The sequence below is a fragment of the Ictalurus furcatus genome, chromosome 23, assembly GCF_023375685.1.
Source record: "Ictalurus furcatus strain D&B chromosome 23, Billie_1.0, whole genome shotgun sequence".
Lineage (NCBI taxonomy): Eukaryota > Metazoa > Chordata > Actinopteri > Siluriformes > Ictaluridae > Ictalurus > Ictalurus furcatus.
This window is the reverse complement of record NC_071277.1, coordinates 392,193-413,198: the sequence shown is the minus strand read 5'-3', so window position 1 is coordinate 413,198 and position 21,006 is coordinate 392,193. Positions and strand designations below refer to the sequence as shown.

At 41.8% G+C, this 21,006-nt stretch overlaps 1 protein-coding gene across 1 annotated transcript in view; it reads right to left on the bottom strand.

The window, feature by feature from the left end:
• The window catches only part of gli3 (GLI family zinc finger 3), a 193,291-nt gene that overhangs the window by 37,564 nt on the left and 134,721 nt on the right, over positions 1-21,006 (bottom strand). Inside the window, exons 6-8 of the mRNA XM_053610917.1 lie at positions 19,588-19,796; positions 10,893-11,048; positions 5,159-5,363 (exon numbers count right to left, since the gene is read on the bottom strand). Coding sequence (XP_053466892.1) covers positions 5,159-5,363; positions 10,893-11,048; positions 19,588-19,796 — 570 coding nt within the window. The remainder of the gene's footprint in view (positions 1-5,158; positions 5,364-10,892; positions 11,049-19,587; positions 19,797-21,006) is intronic.

Genomic DNA, 21,006 nt, shown 5'->3' with positions numbered 1-21,006 from the left:
TTGTGTCCACACACTCTCTAGACATGAGTGATCAGCTTACTTTTCTAGATCAGTGATCAATCGCTCCAGAGGGATGTCAGCAGTCTCTCTCTCTCACTTTGTCTGCATTGGGCTTTTTGTTTCTCTTTGGGTTCATACCCAACTGTAGGTGAGGAGGAAGACCCTTTAGTGGAGAGTGACCTGTCTTGTGTGCACCAAGGAGATGAACCCACCCGTCCTGAAAGATCAGAGCCAAGAAGAGTAGAAGAGCAGGCACCAGATAGGAGGGACAAGATCAAGTGGCTAATGGCGAGTGAGGTAATAACATTGCAAAGACTGGATGAAGACTTTAGCAGAATACTGGAGAGATCACTGTGAGGGGGTATGGAAGCTAGGCTCAACCTGTTTGAGGAACTCTTAACAGGAGTAAAGTCATGTTCGGCATACTTACCACCAAGAAAACTACTGGAAGAATACATCAGAAGGCAGTATAGTGACCCAGCAAAGAATGAGCCATTTGGTTCGCCTCATCCAGTGCTACCCATATCCCAGTTTAACACCCCCCAAACCCAAACTCCGCATAGTCAGAGAGGTCATAAGAAAGGCCAGATCATCAGCAGCTCCAGACCCCAATAGGATACTCCTACAAGCTCTATAAGAACTGCCCTGAAGTGCTGAAGCTGCTCTGGACCCTCATGGATCAACTACCTCACAGAGAATGGCTTAATGACACCAACTGCCAGAAGGGGGCTGGGGGACCCAGGCTTCCCACTGTGTATGGAACACATCTATGATTTGGGAGCAGATCCAACTGGCCAAGCGTGGAAATAAAGATCTGCGCATCATTTGGCTTGACCTCACAAACACGTATGGATCAGTGCCACATCAGCTCATCAACTATGCCGCTGAGTTCTTCCACATGCCTGAAAGCATCAGGAGCTTGGTCTCAAATTACTACCCGAATTCCGAAAAAGTTGGGTATGTTGTTCCATGCGCCACCTGGTCGTTATTGTGTGAAGCACAACAAATGAATTTAAATTCTAAGAAGCATGCCAACAGGTTACCACGTGATCAACACAGTCTCAGAGACACAGTCTCAGTGTTTAAGTCTAGGCTTAAAACGTATTTGTTTACTCAAGCCTACCCTGACTTTCCATTATACTAATTCCCAGTCCTAATAATCTTTTCTCTCCCTCTCTCCTTCTACCGAGCCACATACGATTTTATGGAGATACTAGATGTCCAGATCCTTTCTGCCTCTGGATGGAGCTCAAATCTTCTCTAATTCCAGACTGCTGGGACTATGGCTGCTCCTAAGGCCATACAGACTTCATATAAGTCAATAATGAACTTTTTCACATTATCTTTTGTTACCCAGATGAGGATGGGTTCCCTTCTGAGTCTGGTTCCTATCAAGGTTTCTTCCTCTTAAAACATCTTAGGGAGTTTTTCCTTGCCACCATCGCCACTCAGTGGCTTGCTCAGTTGGGATAAATTCGCACCTTTAATATCTGTATACCGTGTTGATATTTCTGTAAAGCTGCTTTGAGACAATGTCTATTGTAAAAAGCGCTATACAAATAAAATTGAATTGAATTGATCACACATGACAAATTGCATGAAACCCCGTGAAACTGCATTTCTTTGTCTTTTTTTGGAAGGAAAATGCACAAAAAAAAAATTGTCATTTGAAAATTCAATTCATCCTGTACTATATTGAAAACGTCTGGGTTACACATGTGGCAATTAAGCACATCGTGCAATATATAAACAACACCTGTGAACCGCGCCGTCAGCCTCTATTATCTGAAGCGAAGACGCAATTCACAGGCATGCCCTAGTATGACAAAGCTATGCAGCATCTTGTTCCCTTCTAACAGGGTTAGATGCATAACCCAGACGTTCCCTTTCAAAGGGAACTCCACGTTGCGTTAGCTGAACGCTGTGGGAACGAGAATACCCACTCCGTCATATTGAGGGTACGGCCTGTTCAAAAACATCGGGGCCCAAGGGTCACTGCAAGACACTTGAGCACGGTTTGGAAGGTATGTCCAGGCTGTAAAATTGAATGAATGTGTGAGGTGTAGACCACCCCGCCACAGCACACACAGATGAAACCCCCAACTTTTCAGCCACCAGTCTCCTGTGCAATAGGCCCAATGGTATGATGTTGGCTGCTGCTGCCATAAGCTCCAACAGTCTCTCATAGAGGACTATTAGGGAATGCCAAGATCCAGCTTTGTCTTGCTCAATGTTGACAGGATTGACCATACGCATGTTGTGGATAGAAACATGCTCATCGTAGTAAAATCCTTATAACCCCTAGAAAGTTGTCCATTGCACTGGAGAAATCATATTTTTCTGAGGTTCAACCTGAACCCCAAGCTCTTCATGTGGGTGAGAACAACATCTCAAAGTTCCCTGGATTGTGCCAGAATTAACCAGTCGTCCAGATAGTTTAGTACACGGATGCCTTGGAGTCACAATGGAGCCAGAATGACATCCATGCACTTTGTAACGGTGCGAGGGGATAAAGCTAGCCCAAAGGGAACAACCCGATATTGGTATGCATTGCCTCCAAACGCAAACCTCAGGAACTTCCTGTGACTGGGCAATATTTCTCTGTGGAAATATGCATCTTTCAGATCTATCGTCACAAACCAGTCCTCAAACTGAATCTGTAGAATGATAAGTTTGAGCGTCAGCATCTTGAACCTGTATGGCCGAAGAGTACATTTCAGATGATGCAGATCTAAAATTGGCCACATACTTCCCTCTTTTTTGTGGACCAGGAAATTAACGGCTGTAAAAACCTCCCTCCCTCAGGGAACGGGGTACATGTTCTATGGCCCCTTTGTCCAAGAGGGATCTTACTTCATGCGCTAACGTCGGGCTCTGCTCTGTGCTCACTCCTGTGGCGAGCACACCTCTGAACCGGGGGGTGTCGAGCTCTGAACTAGACCGGGCAGCCCTTAGGTAGACCCATGGAGACACATTTGGCAGTAGCTTCCATGCTGCCAGAGGGTCTTTTAGTGACATTAACCTTTCCACATTCTGTTAGGGGGAAAGTATCAGATCTTCATTGCCCTGTGACAGCTTGCTGACCAGAGAACACATAAAACTTGGGACATCCTTGGCTAGGGGAGGCCCTACAATAGTACTGGGGGCTAACTGCCCTAACAGCCTCATGTCCCCTGATACGTCCCTCCACGGCCCCTCAGGACCGCTCCTCCTTTATCTGCTTGGCCTTTATAACCATTCTCAGATCAGGCCTAGCTACAGGCCGCGACTGTGGCCGCCCGGTTCCTCTGGCTATCTGCGAGGGGAGGCGGGCTGCCATACTCGCCTTCTGTCCCTCCCTTTTACTAGTGCTGACCTGGGCTCCACTCGTGGATGCCCGGGTGAACTCGACACAACAGGGAAGGAAATGGCTGAATGGCTTTTCAAATCTGACGACTGCAACACACTCCAAATAAGTTGGGACAATCGACGTTTACCAGTGTGTAAAATTCTTTTCTTTTAATAACACTAATTAAGCGTTTAGGCACTGAAGACACCAGTTGGTTAGGTTTAGCAAGCGGAATTTTTCCACATTAATCCATTATGCATTTCTACGAAGGGGCCTTTGTTGCCTTATTTTTGCGCTTCATAATGTGCCACCCATTCTCAATCGGACACAGGTCAGGACTGCAGGTAGGCCATGTTAGCATGGATGAAATGAAAAACATTCCAACATAGACTTAGGTCTTTAGGCAAAACAAAAAATCACTATCATCAGTAAAAGCTATAACGGTAAAATGATTTAAATGACTCCACTCATCATATCTGTGTCATTGATTAGCTGTGATATTCTAGATCTACCTTGTGTAATGAACAATTAAGTTTTCCAACAGTTACTTATTTTCTGACCTGCAAAAATAAGCCCTACTACACATTTCACAACCTTATGAGATTAATAAGAATTCTGAGCTAAATTCTGAGACATTAACCAGTCATTTGCTCAGTTGCTTTCTGACTCCTACAAAAGATTGATATATTAACAAATGCAGAAATAAAAATACTGCAAGGTGTTTGTTTAAAACTATCATACTTCACATTGAAAGCAGAAACTATGCCATAACACATGCACCATGTTTTCTATTTAGTATGTTGCCCTATTTACTTGAATTCTCTCTTTTTTTTCCCATTAGAGCCAGTGTTAGTGTCCCCAACCCAGACTTATCCTTCTCCCCATGTCCCCTTCTTTTATGACCCTTTCATCCATCACCTCTTTCCTCTTCTCCATTTCCAGTATGAGCGATTGTACAGTGGTGGCATTGGAGTAGAGCTCTCCCACTCTGATGGAGGGAACATTAATCAGGTGATGCATATCGGAAGGATACGAGGGAGGAGGAGAGGAGTCTGTTCACACGTTTCTGCCTAATAGCACTCAGCCTGTTCCCTCGTTTATTTTGCCACTGTATGTTCATTTATCACTCTGCCGTGGAGCCTGAGTTGCACTGCTCTGCTCTCTAGTCCTCTCTTCCTAGCCATCTATCTCTCTATCGTTCTTGTTCTCTACTACTCATGTCTTCCCACTGCCAGGCCTGTCTGTTTTAAACACACCTTTCTCATTAGTGAAATACCTTTAGCACTTTATCATGGTATTTTTCCCCACTCAACAATTCACTTCTTTTTTCTCTGTTCTCTTCCTTTATGTTCTGGTTTCTTTTGACTTTCTCTTTGGGTTATTACATTTTCTTGGTCAAAATTTTGGCTTTTTAAAATAGGTTTACCACTGTGGTTGCTTACACATACAGTATGTGGACACAAACAGATTACCTAAAAGCAAGAAAGAAGTGGAAATAACAATCTGCACACTTTTATTTCATTTTTTAAAAAAACTGTGATGTCATATTTAATTCAAATGGTAACATTAATATTTCTAACACAATGATAACTGTCATTTTTTTAAAACACTAAACTGCCTAATATTGATTCAGTGGTATGAACCTTATTGCCTTCAGTGGATTGCAACAATCATTTATTAATTATCCATAGATGAAGTATTATGTAATAGTCTTAATTAAGTACAACAAAGTTTGATTTTATGAACAGAAGAAATGACATTTCTGGTAGGGCATTCAATATGTATGAATGTATGTTCATGTATGTTCATTATAAGTAAAGCAGTCAGTACCTGATAGTACCAGCAGACAGATGGCCGTAGGATCCACTGGTGGATGAGCTGGGCCGCGTGCTGTTCAGGATGCTCACCAGGGAATTTGGTGATTTCCGGATCATGGCTTGAAAATCAAAACTTGAGTCTGAGTGTGGTGAGCCAGGAAGGGGGCGCTTCCTGCCCTGACGAGCAAGGAGTCTCGGACTGGGAAAGCGAGAACTTGCTAAAAGAGAGAAAGCCAACTTCAAATTTAGCATTTTACATAAAGGGTGTCTGGGTCAATGTTCAGTACCACAATAACTATGAGCTTTGAATAACACTATCTCTCTTATATACAGTGCCCTCCAGTCATGTTGGCACCCTTGGTAAATATGAGCAAAGAAGACTGTGAAAAATTGTTTTTATTGTTTAAACTTTTGATCTTTTGTTAAAAAAATTCACAAAAATACTCTGCTCTCATGGATATCAAACAATTGCAAACACAACACACTTTGTTAAACATACGTGTGCAACAATTATTGGCACCCCTATGAATTCATATGAGAACAATATATTTAAAGTATATTCCCATTGATATATTAAAGTTCTTTAGTACACCTGGGTGACCAGGAACAGGAAATTGTTCAAGCATGACTTCCTGTTTCACAGGGGTATAAATATGAGGTAACACATAGGCCAAATTCCCTTAGTCATTCTTAACAATGGGTAATACCAAGGAATATAGCTGTGATATCCCACAAAAGGTTGTTGAGCTTCACAAAATGGAATGTGTCTATAAGAAAATAGCACAAGCATTGAAAATGCCTATTTTCACAATAAGGGCAATAATTAAGAAGTTCCAGTCAACTGGAAATGTTATGAATCAACCTGGAATTGGACACGTGTCTATATTGTCTCAACGCACTGTGAAGAGGATGGTTCGAGTGGCAAAAAATCTCCAAGGATCACAGCTGGAGAACTGCAGATGTTAGTTGTATCTTGGGGTCACAGAAAGTCTCCAAAACTACAATCCAAAGTCACCTACGTCACCACAAGTTGTTTGGAAGGGTTTCAAGAAAAAAGCCTCTACTCTCATCCAAAAACAAACTCAAACATCTTCAGTTTGCCAGACACTACTGGAACTTCAAATGGGATCGGGTTCTATGGTCACATGAAACCAAAATAGAGCTTTTTGGCAATAAACATCAGAGGTGGTTTTGGCGCATGTAGAGAGGTAGCCATATGGAAAAGTACCTCATGCCCACGGTTAAATATGGTGGTGGCTCTTTAATGTTTTGGAACAGTTTTTCTGCCAGAGGACCAGGACATTTTGTTAGGATACATGGCATCATGGACTATCAAATATCAACAGATATTAAATGAAAACCTGAATGCCTCTGCCAAAAAGCTTCAAATGGGCCATGGTTGGATCTTCCAGCAGGACAATGTTCCAAAACATTCATCAAAATCAACACACAAATGGTTTACTGACCACAAAATCAATGTCCTGCCATGACCATCCCAGTCCCCTGACCTGAACCCCATAGAAAACCTGAGGGGTGAACTGAAGAGGAGAGTCCACCAGCATGGACCTCGAAATTTGAAGGATCTGGAGAGACTATGTATGGAGGAATGGTCTCAGATCCCATGTATTCTCAACCTCATCAGGCATTATAGAAGAAGACTCAGAGCTGTCATCTTGGCAAAGGGAAGTAGCACAAATTATTGACTAAAAGGGTGCCAATAACACAAACCTATATTTAACAAAAATGTTTTATAAACCTGTGTTGTGTTTGCAATTGTTTGATATCCATGAGAGCAGAGTATTTTTGTGATTTTTTAAACAAAAGATCAAAAAGTTAAACAATAAAGATAATTTTACACAGCCTTCTTTGCTCATATTTACCAAGGGTGATAATATTAGTGGAGGGAACTGTAAAAACCCAGTGAATTTCAATATTTCAGTACTTCAGTATTGAATGAAGAGACAAAATATATTCGTAGTTGTTATGCATAGTCAATTGGGAGAAATGTAAACCCAGAGGATCTCTCTCCTGGCCTATGATATATTTCCACCAGAGATTACAATCCCCAAGGTTCAGAATTGTTATCTTAGTTACTACCAATCAGTCACATTGTAATTATTTGGCCACTGCATAAATGCCATATTTTCTGATATTATTTATGAAGTCTTACTTCATAACTGTATCGTAATTCTGTTTCTGGTTTACACAATAATTTTTTTGCCCTGGATTCATTTGGTTTTTTAATTTGCTGATATCTCATCATTTGACTCTGTGGTTGATGCTTCAGTAAAGTGTAGATTTAAAAAATTATCAAGAGGATAATTTCTGATACACTGCAGATTCATATCCTTTCTGTATTCTGTATTTTTTCCAATATTAACCAAAGATTCAGTTTAATCATGGATTATTCATGTGAAAACATATTGTGTGTGTGTGTGTGTGGGGGGGGGGGGGTTAAACAGAAAGTTTATTTCATGTTTTACATCAAACTAAATTTAATCCTGGATGATCGTTTTAAAAACAGATTAAAAGAGGTCCTTACACTCACTGGCCTTATTTCACACATTTTACCATCACACACACACACACACACACACACACAAACCAGTGACTTTCCCCTAACCCATGTGTCACAGCAATATTTAATCACATTTAATTTCCTTGAATAGTCCTTTATTCATGAATGGAATTGCAGTGGTCTGTCTTTGAAAAGCCTTCACTAGAAAGCAGCTTCGATGAAGACAGGCACACTTGCACACAATGACAAGTATCTACAGATTAAGAAATGACTTTTGTTGTCTTTTCACTGGGAAATGTCACAAACAAGAAAGGAGGGACAGAAGAGGAGGGGAAAAGAGTGACGCTGAGGGGATGTAGCTCCTTTGTTGTATGGAGTGACACAATGACTTTATGACTAATTTTTTTTCCCTTCAGTTGTTTTAATTTTATCAGAAAGCAGAAGCACACAAGCAAATAAGATTACTCTCTCTCTCTTTCTCTTATTTGACACTTCAAGCATTTACAGTGCCTGCCATTCACATGTAAATCACTGTGTGTGTGTGTGTGTGTGTGTGTGTGTGTGTGCCGATATGCTTGCAGCATATTCACAATATGGCCTGTTCACAGCTCTGCTCAAAGGCTTTCAATGGATTTAGATTTTGATGTGTGGGACACACACAAGGCTTTCACTTAGTCTCGGTTGATGATTCTACGGTTGATGACAGCTGTTCAAAATGCTGAATCTGAAAACAAAATCTAGAATCACTACATAATACATACACCGATCAGCCATAACATTAATACCAATGACAGGTGAAGGGAATAACATTGATTATCTCATTACAATGACACCGGTCAAGGGGTGGGATTGATTAGGCAGCAAGGGAACAGTCAGTTCTTGAAGGTGATGTGTTAAACAGGAAAAAATGGGCAAGCATAAGGATCTCAGAGACTTTGACAAGGGCCAAATTGTGATGGATAGACTGGGTCAGAGCACCTCCAAAACATTAGGTCTTGTGGGGTTTTCCCAGTATGCAATGGTTAGTGCCTACCAAAAGTGGTCCAAGGAAGAACAACTGGTGAACTGGCAACAGGTTGATGGGTGGCCAAGGCTCAGTGATGTGTGTGGGGAGTGAAGGCTAGCCCATCAGGTCCGATCCCACAGAAAAGCTACTGTAGCACAAATTACTGAAAAAGTTCATGCTGGCTATGATCGAAAGGTGTCAAAACACATTGTGTATCACAGATTGCTGCATATGGTGCCCGTGCTGACCCCTCTCCACCACCAAAAGCGTCTACAATGGGTACATGAGCATCAGAACTGGACCATGGAGCAATGGATTAAGGTAGTCTGGTCTGATGAATCACAATTTCTTTTACATCATGTGGATGGCTGGGTGGTGTGTGTTGCTTAACTAAGGAAGAGATGGCACCAGAATGAGAAGAAGGCAAACCAGCAGAGGCAGTGTGATGCTCTGGGCAGTGTTCTGCATGGAAACCTTGGGACCTGGCATTCTTGTGGATATTATTTTGACACCTACCACCCACCTAGACACTGATGCAAACCAAGTACCCCCCCCCCCCCTCATCATGACAACAGTATTCCCTAATGCCAGTGGCCTCTTTCAGCAGGATAATGTGCCATATCAAAATGCAAAAATTGTTCAAAAATGGTTTGAAGAACATGACAAAGAGTTGGATTTTCCTCCAAATTCCCAGATCTCAATCCGATCGAGCATCTGTGGGATGTGCTGGACGAACAAATCTGATCCAATCTGAACCTTGCAACTTACAGGACTTAAAGGATTTGCTGCTAGTGTCTTGGTGCCAGATACCACAACATACCTTCAAAGGTCTTGTGGAGTCCATGCCTCGACAGGTCAGAGCTGTTTTGGTGGCACAAGGGGGACCTATACGATATTAGGCAGGTGATTTTAATGTTATGGCTGATAAGTGTATATAAAAAAACGCCAGAAATACTACATAGCATACTGACCTGAAAGATAATACAGTGAAGTACACTTGCTTTAGTGCAATTCTTATTGACTTTTACCATTTGAATATGCAGGCAGCTGAAGTTCAAATTAGACTTTCTAAAACGCATGCCTTCTTAAATACAGATGTTAGTTACAGATGTCAGACGTTTGAAATGGCCATTAGAGGTGAACACATTTAAACAATGTCCTCATCAGAATACAGATAGACCTGGTCTGTTCTTTTTTTACTAGACTCCCTCCAACAGTAATTACACTGATGGGAGCACAACTAAAATCCAAGTAAGCTACTACGGCTCTCTTTCTAAGCTTGAGACATTTGATAGTGCCCGTCTCTTTATTTGCTCTCATGCTATATCTCTACATCATAAAGGAGTGCTTTAAGTGCTAATTTGGCTTGGGTGGAACATGTATTGTTGAAACAGGAAGACTTATTACCCAGGCTCGATCACAGTAAGTCTGTGAAGTGCAGAAGGCCTTTACATCTCCATCAGAAAAACAATGGCCCTAATTGTTTTGTTCCAGTCTATTAATCTTAAATAGTGCCACAGCAGAAAGGATTTCTCCTATGATGAATAGTGGGACATTCCAATTTCCACTTAATAGCAATTAATTTTCTGATACCAGTGCAAGTTTGGCTTTTTTTAATTGGGTTGTGAGGAAAAGGAGACTAGATGGAGAGGGAGCGCTAACAAGAGGCTGACTAAATGTTACCATCAAACAGTCCAGTCAGTACAACCTCTATTGAAAACCTGTATGCCTTTAATTTCTTATATATACTTTAAAATAGCTCATTACGAGACACACACACACACAGACACACACACACCTCCCCCAGTCAAACCATTAAGACAATGGCTTATTTAAATCAGGTCACTCTATTATCTTACTAACTTTTAATCATTTGTCTTTTCATCTGAAGCCTTAAGAAAACGTGCAGCTTTTGGATACTGATTTGGGGTACTGAATTCACAATCAAAGGATAAAGTCACAAATTATTTATATACAGAATGGTCATTAGTCTCTGTTTGATTTTAGATACAATAACTGAAGTGACACAGATCCAAGTTAGTCATAGAATCTAAAGCTAAAGTTTGAGTTTCAAATTAGTTGTTCAGTAGAAGAGGCAGAAAGAAGTGTCCTTAAATAAGAAACACACTGATACATGTTGGTGTAAGTAAAAAAAATGTAAATACATCACTTACATAATTTTTTGGGCCACATCAGCATCAGAGTGGTAGTCTGAACACTCACCTTCCAGAGCCTGGAGGTATTCCATGTGCAAAGCATTGGTCCCTGATCCAGTAGTAGACATGGTAGAGGGAATGATGTCAGCATAGGGGCTACGGTGACCTGCAAGAAGTGCCATTTGATGGTAGTATTCTGCTGTGGTCAAACCAGTGTGTGGGGCTAACAGAAACAAAAATTATATGGAGGAGATGAAAAAACATATAGGCATTGTTGTACAGTTAATGTTACATTGTACTAATTAATACCACAGCACTGCTGAATAATCAGTTCAGATTGGTCAAAAGGTGTCGATTAATTTTCTATAACAGTAGCTCTGATAGTTCTGGCTATATAGCATAGAGCATAGAAACTTGTAATGCTGATACTCCAAATAAAAATGTGTGATATTTATATAATTTTTGATACTGATAAGTGTTTTTAGAAGTATTTTTATAAGGAGTCCTCAGCGTCAGCACTTTGTAATGATCAGCTGTAGGTAAAGCTATAACTGTAAATTTTCAGACACAAGAAAGTCTTCTGTACAGAGGTGTCTGCATAACATTTTTTGTTTTATTAGCTTAAATTTCCCTAATTTCCCATCAGGGATCAATAAAGTACATCTCTCTGTTTGTCTGCTTGTCTTAAAGAGAGCAAAAGAGAGGCTTAAATTATAGCATATATAAAGAGGGAACGACTGTTTATATCTGCTATGTTGTAAGTGATAACCAGGAACTAATTTTCCACAACATTTTATGTAACTACAAATAGATCAAATGTATAAAGCATCATTTATTAATTCATAAAAAAAAAAGTGTAATCATATAAATAGTACTCTGGTATAAGAAGTATAAATCATTTTGGGATGTGCTTTTATTGGGGGGGGGGGTCAACCTCAAGGTGTGTTAACAGTACTTCCGCTTTGTACTGGGCTGCTTCAGGCCGCACCATCACTGATTTTTTTTTTTTTCCTATAACAGCATGCCTCATGTTTTATTCCTTACATAGATAATACTGTTGCAAATAAATCTAAGTGCACAGGCAAAATGCTGAATACTAAGAGCATGTTTCTGCCTGAGTCTGTGTTGAAAATTTTCACTCAGTGTAAATATGCTTAATAATTATAATTACTATAATTTCCAGTTTCTGTCCAAATTATGTAATATGAATGCATGCCTGAGTGACATGGTCTAAATGTTTAAAAACACAGGAATGGATGCTTATGTAATAGCACAATTTATGCTAAGTGACTGTGTCAATTCCAGGTATATGAAAAGGTATTTGATCAGTAAATCATATTTCTTTAAAGCGTATTTAAATTTCTGTCCTTTGTTCTCACTCTTAATAGAACTGAAGAAGAAAACACTTTGTAATATAGCCACATATATGAGCACTCAACTCAAGGCTTGAGGCAAGTGAGACAGGGACTCTGTATTTATTTGGGTAATGAACAGCTGGATAACGTATCAGACCATACAAGTTTCCATAATGCAGAAAAGAGAGGCAGCAGGGTGTTATCGGGAGGTGCAGCACTCCCCATTGCATCCTTTCAGCATGCTCTTTCCTCCTCTTTCACTGCCAAAGTTAAAACTCCATTTAAAAACAAACGGTCCAAATCTCTTCAGATCTGCATGCATAAAGCAACAGAGGTATGCGTGGCATTTTTTCCTCTATCTCCTTCACTCTATCTTTGCCTCTTACCCTGCCAACACAAACACACACACACACACACACACACACACACACACACACACACACACACTCCTTCTGTTTGGCTCCTGGAGTGCAAATGCAAAACTCATTTTAGCTACACTGTGTTCTGGCTAATCCCTGCTCTATTCCAGATCTAAATTAAAAGGGAGTAAATAAGGAACACATAAATAAATAAACAAACAAGGGGACTAAAATGTAGATTGTGGCCTAGTCTCTATGCCTGGAATGTGCGTCTCAGATTGGCTGTATAAATGAAAGAGAAAAATTCTAAATGAATTTGATATGGGTATTATATCTTTAAGTGGATGGGGAGGGATGAAGGGTTACTATGTTAATTGTCTCTGCCTTGCTTTTTTTTTTTTGTTGCCCTTAGCAAAATGTTTTGTGGCGTGCTCTGGATGGGATGGCAAGTTTGGAGATGTGAAGAGCTGTGGGTGGCACACAGACTTTTGGAAGAGAACAAAACAATCCAGTTATTCTGCATGCCACCACAGCCTGAGGGCCTCCCTTTAGTGAGGCACAGACGGAAGCAAGGAGAAAGTGTACACGCAAAATCAGAATTCAGTAAATGAAAAAGAAAAAAAAAAGGAAACAAAATCAGAAGCAAAAAAAAATTATCCTACCCATGGTAGGATCAGTACATATAAACATATGGATGTTGATCAGATTTCTGCACATAATGACTAAAAAAATATAACTTTTTTCGGGCAATCTGCTAAATATTTTTTTCCAACAATCAATAATACACCATCCTACATTGCCATTCTGCTTTTGGACATCAGATACTGAGCATATCCGTTGAATGTGTCATGGTTAGAGATATGGATTATCAAAGATTTCGCCTCTCATAAGGCCAGGAAGAAGAGCATATAATAGTAAGTTGCTCTAATTGGGCAGCTATGGCTTAGGAGATAGAGCGGGTTGTCCCCTAATTGATCCCCAGCCAACATGCCGAAGTGTCCTTGGGAAAGACACTGAACCCCAAGTTGCTCCCAGTGGCAGGCTAGCACCTTGCATGTGTGCAAGTGTGTAAGTGTGTGTGTGAATGGGTGAATGAGAAACAGTGTAAAGTGCTTTGTAGAACCGCTAAGGTTAAAAAGCGCTATATAAGTGCAGACTATTTTTTTATTGCAGCATAAGAGACAAGTGCTCGTGTGATGCGACACATGGGAGGGGGAGCATGGCCAAGTATGAGCAGGGTTGAGTGTCGGCGAGACTAGGACTTGAACTTGAGTTGGCAGCATGAGAGCTGAGTGCAGAGTCAATGAACCGCAAGGAATGAAAGGCAAGGCTGGCTGTAGCAGGAAGAGAGCCGGGAGAGAGCAGATAGGCAGCCTGAGCAATGAACCTGGAGCACGAGGAGAAAAAAACACAGGATGAGCACAGAAATACTTGACCTAACTTGAAAACAAAGTTAAAAGAAAATCAGAGGGCTATCGTGAACCGGCTTAAGTTGGGACACGTGGAAGGATGGGTGGATGCGCCAGGATCTGGGGAGCTTGAGTCTGAAAATGGAGGAATTAATGATGCTCTCGATGGTAAATGGGCCTAGATAATGAGCGGTGAAATTCTTGGGGCTGTCCTTGATGGTCAGCCAGGTGTCGGTTTAAGTCAGCAGAGCACAGCAGGCTGGAATGGGCCTCCTTCCATATCTTGCAGCAGTGCCTGATGTGGATGTGTACAGATGGGATGGCAATATTGCCTTCCTGGGTGGGGAACAGAGGAGGGTCATAACCAAGGGAACACTTAAAGGGGGACATACCAGTGGCAGTACTGGACAGAGAGTTGAGGGCGTATTCAATACAGGGAAGCTGAGACCTCCAGGTGGAGGGGTTGTTGGCAATGACACATTGCAGTGCTGCTTCCAACTCCGGATTAGCTGATTAGATAACTAGGGGTGAGTTTCTTGGCACCAGACAACCAGGAGTAAAATTACCTGGATCGGATTGGGTGTGTTGTGCTTTCCTGATCACCGTCTCAATCTCCCATATGATGACCCCCCCAACACAGGAAGGAGGGAGGATGGTGTCAGGATTTAGGTCCTCTAAGAGGGCGAATTGGCAGGAGAGGGCATCTAGTTTAGCGTTCTTAGAGCCTGGAAGGTAGGTGATGGTGAAATTGAACTGACCTAAGATCAAGGACCAGCGTACCTGACGGGATTTTAGATGGTTGGTGGACTGGATGTAGGCCAGGTTTTTGTGGTTGGTTCCAGCAATAAATGGATGCTCAGCCCCCTCAAGCCAATGCCTCTATTCCTCCAATGCTAACTTATGGGCTAGTAGCTCACAATTCCCCACATCATGTTCAGCTGGGGAGAGGCGGCATTAGAAGAAGGCACGTGGATGGAGCTTCTGGTCAGGGACGGATCAGTGGGAGAGTACAGCACCCACACCTGAATCAAAGGCAGCCATCCATCCATCCATCTTCAATACCACTTATCCTTCCTTCAGGGTCACGGGGAAACCTGGAGCCTATCCCAGGAAGCATCGGGCACACGGCGGGGTACACCCTGGACAGGGTGCCAATCCATCGCAGGGCACACTCACATACACATTCACACACCCATTCATATACTACAGACACTTTGGACATGCCAATCAGCCTACCATGCATGTCTGTGGATTGGGGGAGGAAACCGGAGTACCCGGAGGAAACCCTCGCAGCACGGGGAGAACATGCAAACTCCACACACACAGGGCCACGGTAGGAATCGAACCCCCTGACCCTGGAGGTGTGAGGCAAACGTGCTAACCACTAAGTCACTGTGCGCCCTCAAAGGCATCCACCTTTACGATAAACTGTAGTGAGGGGTCAGGCTGTATCAACTGCTGGGGTGTTGGTGAGGCCGAAAGATATGACCAGATATTTTAAGTGGTACAGGGGAGTGCTGAACGCAGTCTTCCACTTGTCCCCTGCTCTGATCCTGACCAGGTGGTATGCGTTCCGCAGGTAAAACTTTGTGAAAATAGTGGCCCCATGCAGTGGCTCGAAGGCAGAGCGGCAGGAGTACTGTGACGTTGTTAAGGGTAGAGGGTCTTATCTTTTTTAACCACAAAGAAAAAGCTGGCACCCAGGAGTGAGGAGGAAGGTCAGATTATGCTGTCAACAAGGGTCCTTGCTAAAAAACCTCACCCAGGTTGAGGTACTGGGTGGGATGGGGATCACTGTGGAGATGTCTGGATGAGTGGGAGTTTGGAAACGGAACTTGTGGTGGCTGGAGTGGGTGGAAGGTCTGATTTCAGGCATGAAGAGTGACAAAAAGGGCTCCAGTTCATGACCCTGCCTGCTGACCAGTCTATTTGGGGATTGTGTCTTTTCAACCAAGAATAGCCTAGCACCAGCAGGGTACCTGGAGAGGAGATGAGGTTCAGCTGAACTTTCTCACAGTGGTTCCCAGAGAGCACAAGGAGCAATGGGGCAGTGCAATGGGTGATCTGGGCCAGGAATTTCCCATCCAGGACATTGACAGTAATAGGGAATCCAGGGACTCAATGGGTATTCCTGACTGGGATGCTAACTCCTTATCCAGGAAGCTATCTTTGGTACCTGAATTGATAAATGCAAGGATGGGAATGGAGAGCTGGATGTAGCACAGGGTGGTGGGAATCTGAAAGCATGATAGGGGGGCAGGAGTGGCAGCTGTTTGGCTTACTAATAGCCCCCTTTCAGCTGGTGAACACCCCATTTTAACCACAGGGAGCATTTAACCAGGGCATGGCATGGTCGGCCACAATAGAAGCACGTGCCTGCCTGGAATCTTCTCTACTGCTCAGTGGGAGAAAGCCGGATCTGACCCAGCTGCATGGGTCTTCCCCATTATGCAATGGGACAGGGCTAAGGCTCGAGGCAGGACTGACAAATGAGTGGAGGAGAGGACTGGAGGTGAAAGGTGCCTGGGGTTGGAGTCAGGTGGAGGTGTGAGGGAAGTGTCAGCCGATGTAGGGATTCAAACACGGGTCTGCAGCATAAGAGATAAGTACTCATGTGATGCCACTGAGGGGAGGGGGAACAATGTAAAATATGTGCATAGTCAGTGAACCATGAGGAATGCAAGGTGGGGCTGGGCATAGCAGGAAGAGAGCTGGGAGAGAGCAGACAGGCAGCATGACCAGTGAACCAGGAACACAAGGAGAAAAAAATAGGATAAGCATATTATTACTTGATGAGGAAAAACACTTGACATAACTTGAAAACAAGCACGAGGAAAGCCAGAAGTGTACTGCACTGAAGCCGGAACAATCTGTTGATGAGTGGCTGAAAAACCAGGGCTTATAAATGCTGCAGATTGGGTGAGTAGATTAGAACCAGGTGAGATCAATCAGGCGAGGCATGAACTGGAGTGCTATGCCCTGTACAATACTCTGTACAATTTTGGTGATCAAAAAAGCCTCTCAGAATGCAAATGTCGAACCTTGAGGCAGATGGGCTACAATAGCAGAAGACCATGTTGGGTTCCACTTCTGTCAGCCAAGAACAGAAAGCTGAAGCTACAGTGGGCACAGCCTCACCAAAACTGGACAGTTGAACACTGGAAAAAAAAGTAGCCTGTAGGCTGATGAATCTCGATTTCTGCTCACAGATGATGGGGTCAGAATTTGATGCCAATAGCATGAATCCATGGACCCAACCTGCCTTGTTTCAACAGTCCAGGCTGGTAGAGGTGGCATAATGGTGTGGTGAATGTTTTCTTGGCACACTTTGGGCCTGTTAATACAAAATCAGCTATTACTTGAATGTCACAGGCTATTTGAGTATTCTTGCTGAACATGTGCATCCCTTCACTGCCACAATTTACCTAGCTTCTAATGGCTATTTCCAGCATGATAAAGCACTATGTAACAAAGCAAAAGTCATCTCAAACTGGTTTTATGAACATGACACTGAGTTCATATATTTAGTGGTTTTTCCAGTCACCAGATCTGAATCCAACAGAACACCTTCAGGATGTTGTAGAACAGGAGATTTGCAGCATAACACATTATTGTTTCTATAGTAACAGCTCATTCACTGAGACTTGTATGGCAGACACCACTTGCATATCAGACTAATAACAAACACAGCCAATCTGTTTTAGAGAGCTGAAATTACCCTTTGTGTTCCCTGACTTTTGAATGAAATTTTTGGCCATTGCCCTTCTTCTTGTATAATTTTCAGTCTCTCCTCATAAGTATGTACATCAAAATACTTTTCTAAGTTGATGTCAACATTAGCAGTGTCATTTCATGTCAAAAAGTAGTTGAGCTGCACACATGAGCTTCACTGAATGACTATTGTGTAGTGTACTGTATTGGGGGCTTCAAAGATCATTTTCACGCAGGCTGCACTACTGTTGACCAAAATGAGGTTGAGTTATAAGCATGAGATATTTGTTTTTGCTAAAATAATGAATTCCACCAAGAGAGATGAATAATATAGACACTTTGGTAAACATTTCATTGGTGCATTTTAATGGAATTTTAGGAAAAGCCAGGCTTGCTGTGTAGTCAATCGCCAGTGATTCATACACTCATTCACACCTAGGAACAATTTACCATAGATAATCCACCTACTACCTGTATGTTTTTAGACAGTGGGAGGAAAATGGAGAACCCAGAGGAATCATTGTCTACTGAAGTGAGGCATGCTAGAAAGAGCCTCCAACCAGCCTCTTTCAGTAATTGAACTCGAATCTTCAATTAAAGCTCCCAGACTGTGCAGTAGGCCAAGGGGCCAGCACACTGAGGCAACCCTTTAAAGACAGCAGGTTCCTGCCAACCCTGTAATTGATTTTTTCAGTCTGGCTCTGTGCAGTGGACCCAAACAACTCCCTGTAGGCCTGAAGCTTCAAGCCCATGCTGCTTGCCTTCCCTCCCTGGTTCCCTCCATGTTATGCCCTTTGCCCTAAACCCTGGGCTGAGCCCTCCTCCCTTTAACTTTGAACATGACCACTACACTCACTTGTTCTTTCTGCAGAGGCAATGACACGAGAAGAAGATCAAAGACAATAACCCAGCTACAGTCTCCCTTTTCATAAGAGAACAATCACGCATGCTGAGGAGAAAGTATTGTTATATAAGGGTTTGCTACATAATAGACAAGCTGATATGATGTCATTATTAAGGTACTCTTTGCTGGTACTGTCAAAAGGCACATAACATAAAAGTGAAAACTTTATTTATTGTGCTTTATAACTTATAGTACTTTTGCTTGGGTGACAATGATAAATGAATGATCTTTTGTATCATTAGGAGGCATCGTTCACCAGGAAAAGTGAATATAGTATAACTTTAAACTAATTTAAGGCAATGGTATGTAATCAATTAGGAAAATATCAAACTCTGCATTGAACTGGGTCTCCCAAAATATAATAGACAACATACTATAAAGGTACAACAGTGGCCCTTAAGGTTCAGTTATTTGCCTTTACTTAAATTTTTAAAAGTACAGTGTGTTTACTTTGTCAGGTGAATCATACTTACTAAAGATACAAAGATATTCTAAAGATTCTAGTGACAAGCAAAGGTATATATATTTTTTACCTGAGTGTGTACTGCATTGTCTAACCTTTGTACTTGGGGTCCATTGAGTCCCCACTATATGGGATGTAATTAAGACCAATTTTTCCCAATCAAGCCCTGCTCTAACAGATATTTCAAGTTTTTCAATTAGATTGTACTGGAACCTGGAACAGAGCAAAAAGTGTGAGCCACCTGGCAGTCTCTGAAAAAGTTTAACATTTAAACTGACCTCCTTCATTAAAAATATACTGCTATGAGTAACCTGTACGAAATTTGTCAGTGTGTTGTGATGCTGATATTTCCTGTCACTTTTAAGTTTCATGTATAATTAAAAATTAATTAAGGTAGAGTAGTGACATGTTAACACTGCTAGACTTCCTCAAACCAATGAAATAAAGTGTTAGAAGTTTTTTTGTGCATTAAAGAGATTTTTTGGAAATGTATGTTCTCTGTTATGGAGTGCCTATCAAAAGGAATGTCAGAGGCCCCAGAATGGGTCCCAGAGTTCTTACCATCTGCAGGGCTGAGTCCCCTAGCTGCAGAGATCATAGAAAGAGAGGGGCTGCTATGAATGGAGCGGATGTAGTCCATGTATGGGTTGATGTATGGGTGTGGGGGGCTAAAGGTCGAATCCACTCCTATGCCTGAAGAATTCCGGTGGGGTGGGATTCTGATGACAGAGATATCAGAAAATGCAGGGCTGCCTGCCAATACAGGAGGCCTGGATTAAAAAACACAGAGAATAAAAGGAATCAGCATTTAAAAAATACTATTTTCAAACACAAAGCTTTTAGTTTCTCTCAGTTAAAAAAAATGTCATCTTATGTGTGTATCTGGAACTGAATCACAATTACATTTGGAATAAGCATGAACAGGCAAATGCTTGCCATTCACTATTGCTTTCTGTTCCTAGTGTTACTTCACCTAAGAATGTAGCAGGAAGTGGAGCAGGAAATGAATGGTGACACTATCTGTCACCATCTTTGCAGCCAAATCTTAAAGCAAGAGGGAAGAAGAAAGCCCAAGCTAAATTCTAACTGTTCCCCTCCCTTGCAGACATTTCCTAAGATCAAAGCCAGCTTTCATGGCAGCATCTTAATCAGATGATGACGGCCATGAATTTTCTCATCACTCCCACAATGCCTTTCAATGTTTTCTTTAAGTCTATGAGTTTGAGCGTTTTGTTTTTATAGATTGTAAACACACTTTCTTAAGTAACAAGTGATGTTTATGCTTTTTAATGAAATAAGGGTTATCACTCACCAGTAGAAACTTAGCAAAAAGGATCCAGAAAATGTTGGCTGTTAACAATTATATTTTCTAATCATGAGGTCACCATGTGACTTTGTGGTCTCAACATGTGTGCGCACCCAGACAAGAAGATATCCAGGTGTCGAGACACCGCCCCTGGCAGTTAGGTGGGGTGAAATAGAACTGATATTAACACATCACAAACAACTCCAAAAAATCCATCTAAAAGAACTATCCATCAAGAGTTCAAGATTGTGACTATGCTTACATGCACATAAAATTCCGTTTAAGGTCTATATTTGTGTTGCAGCCATATTCCAAATACAATGTTTATATGCATACAGGCATAGAAATATTCCTGTATACATGGTTGTTGTAAGTATGCCTGAGTTGGCATTCCTTAATACCTAGCCTACAGCTAAGCATCTGTTAGCACCCACAATTGCTTGTAGACTGAGCATACGCATATATCTCCTTTCAGTGGATGTTTATATTCAGCAAATTTCTGATTAAAGGAGGCATATTCCAGGGGTGGGAATCAGAATTTGGGGAATCAGAATATTGTCTTAATCTGCATTGGGCAATTGGATTGTGATGTTTACATACTAATACTAATGAGAATATTGCCAAATTCCAATTAATATCGGAATATGTGTTTATAAGTGTTCAGATTAATAATG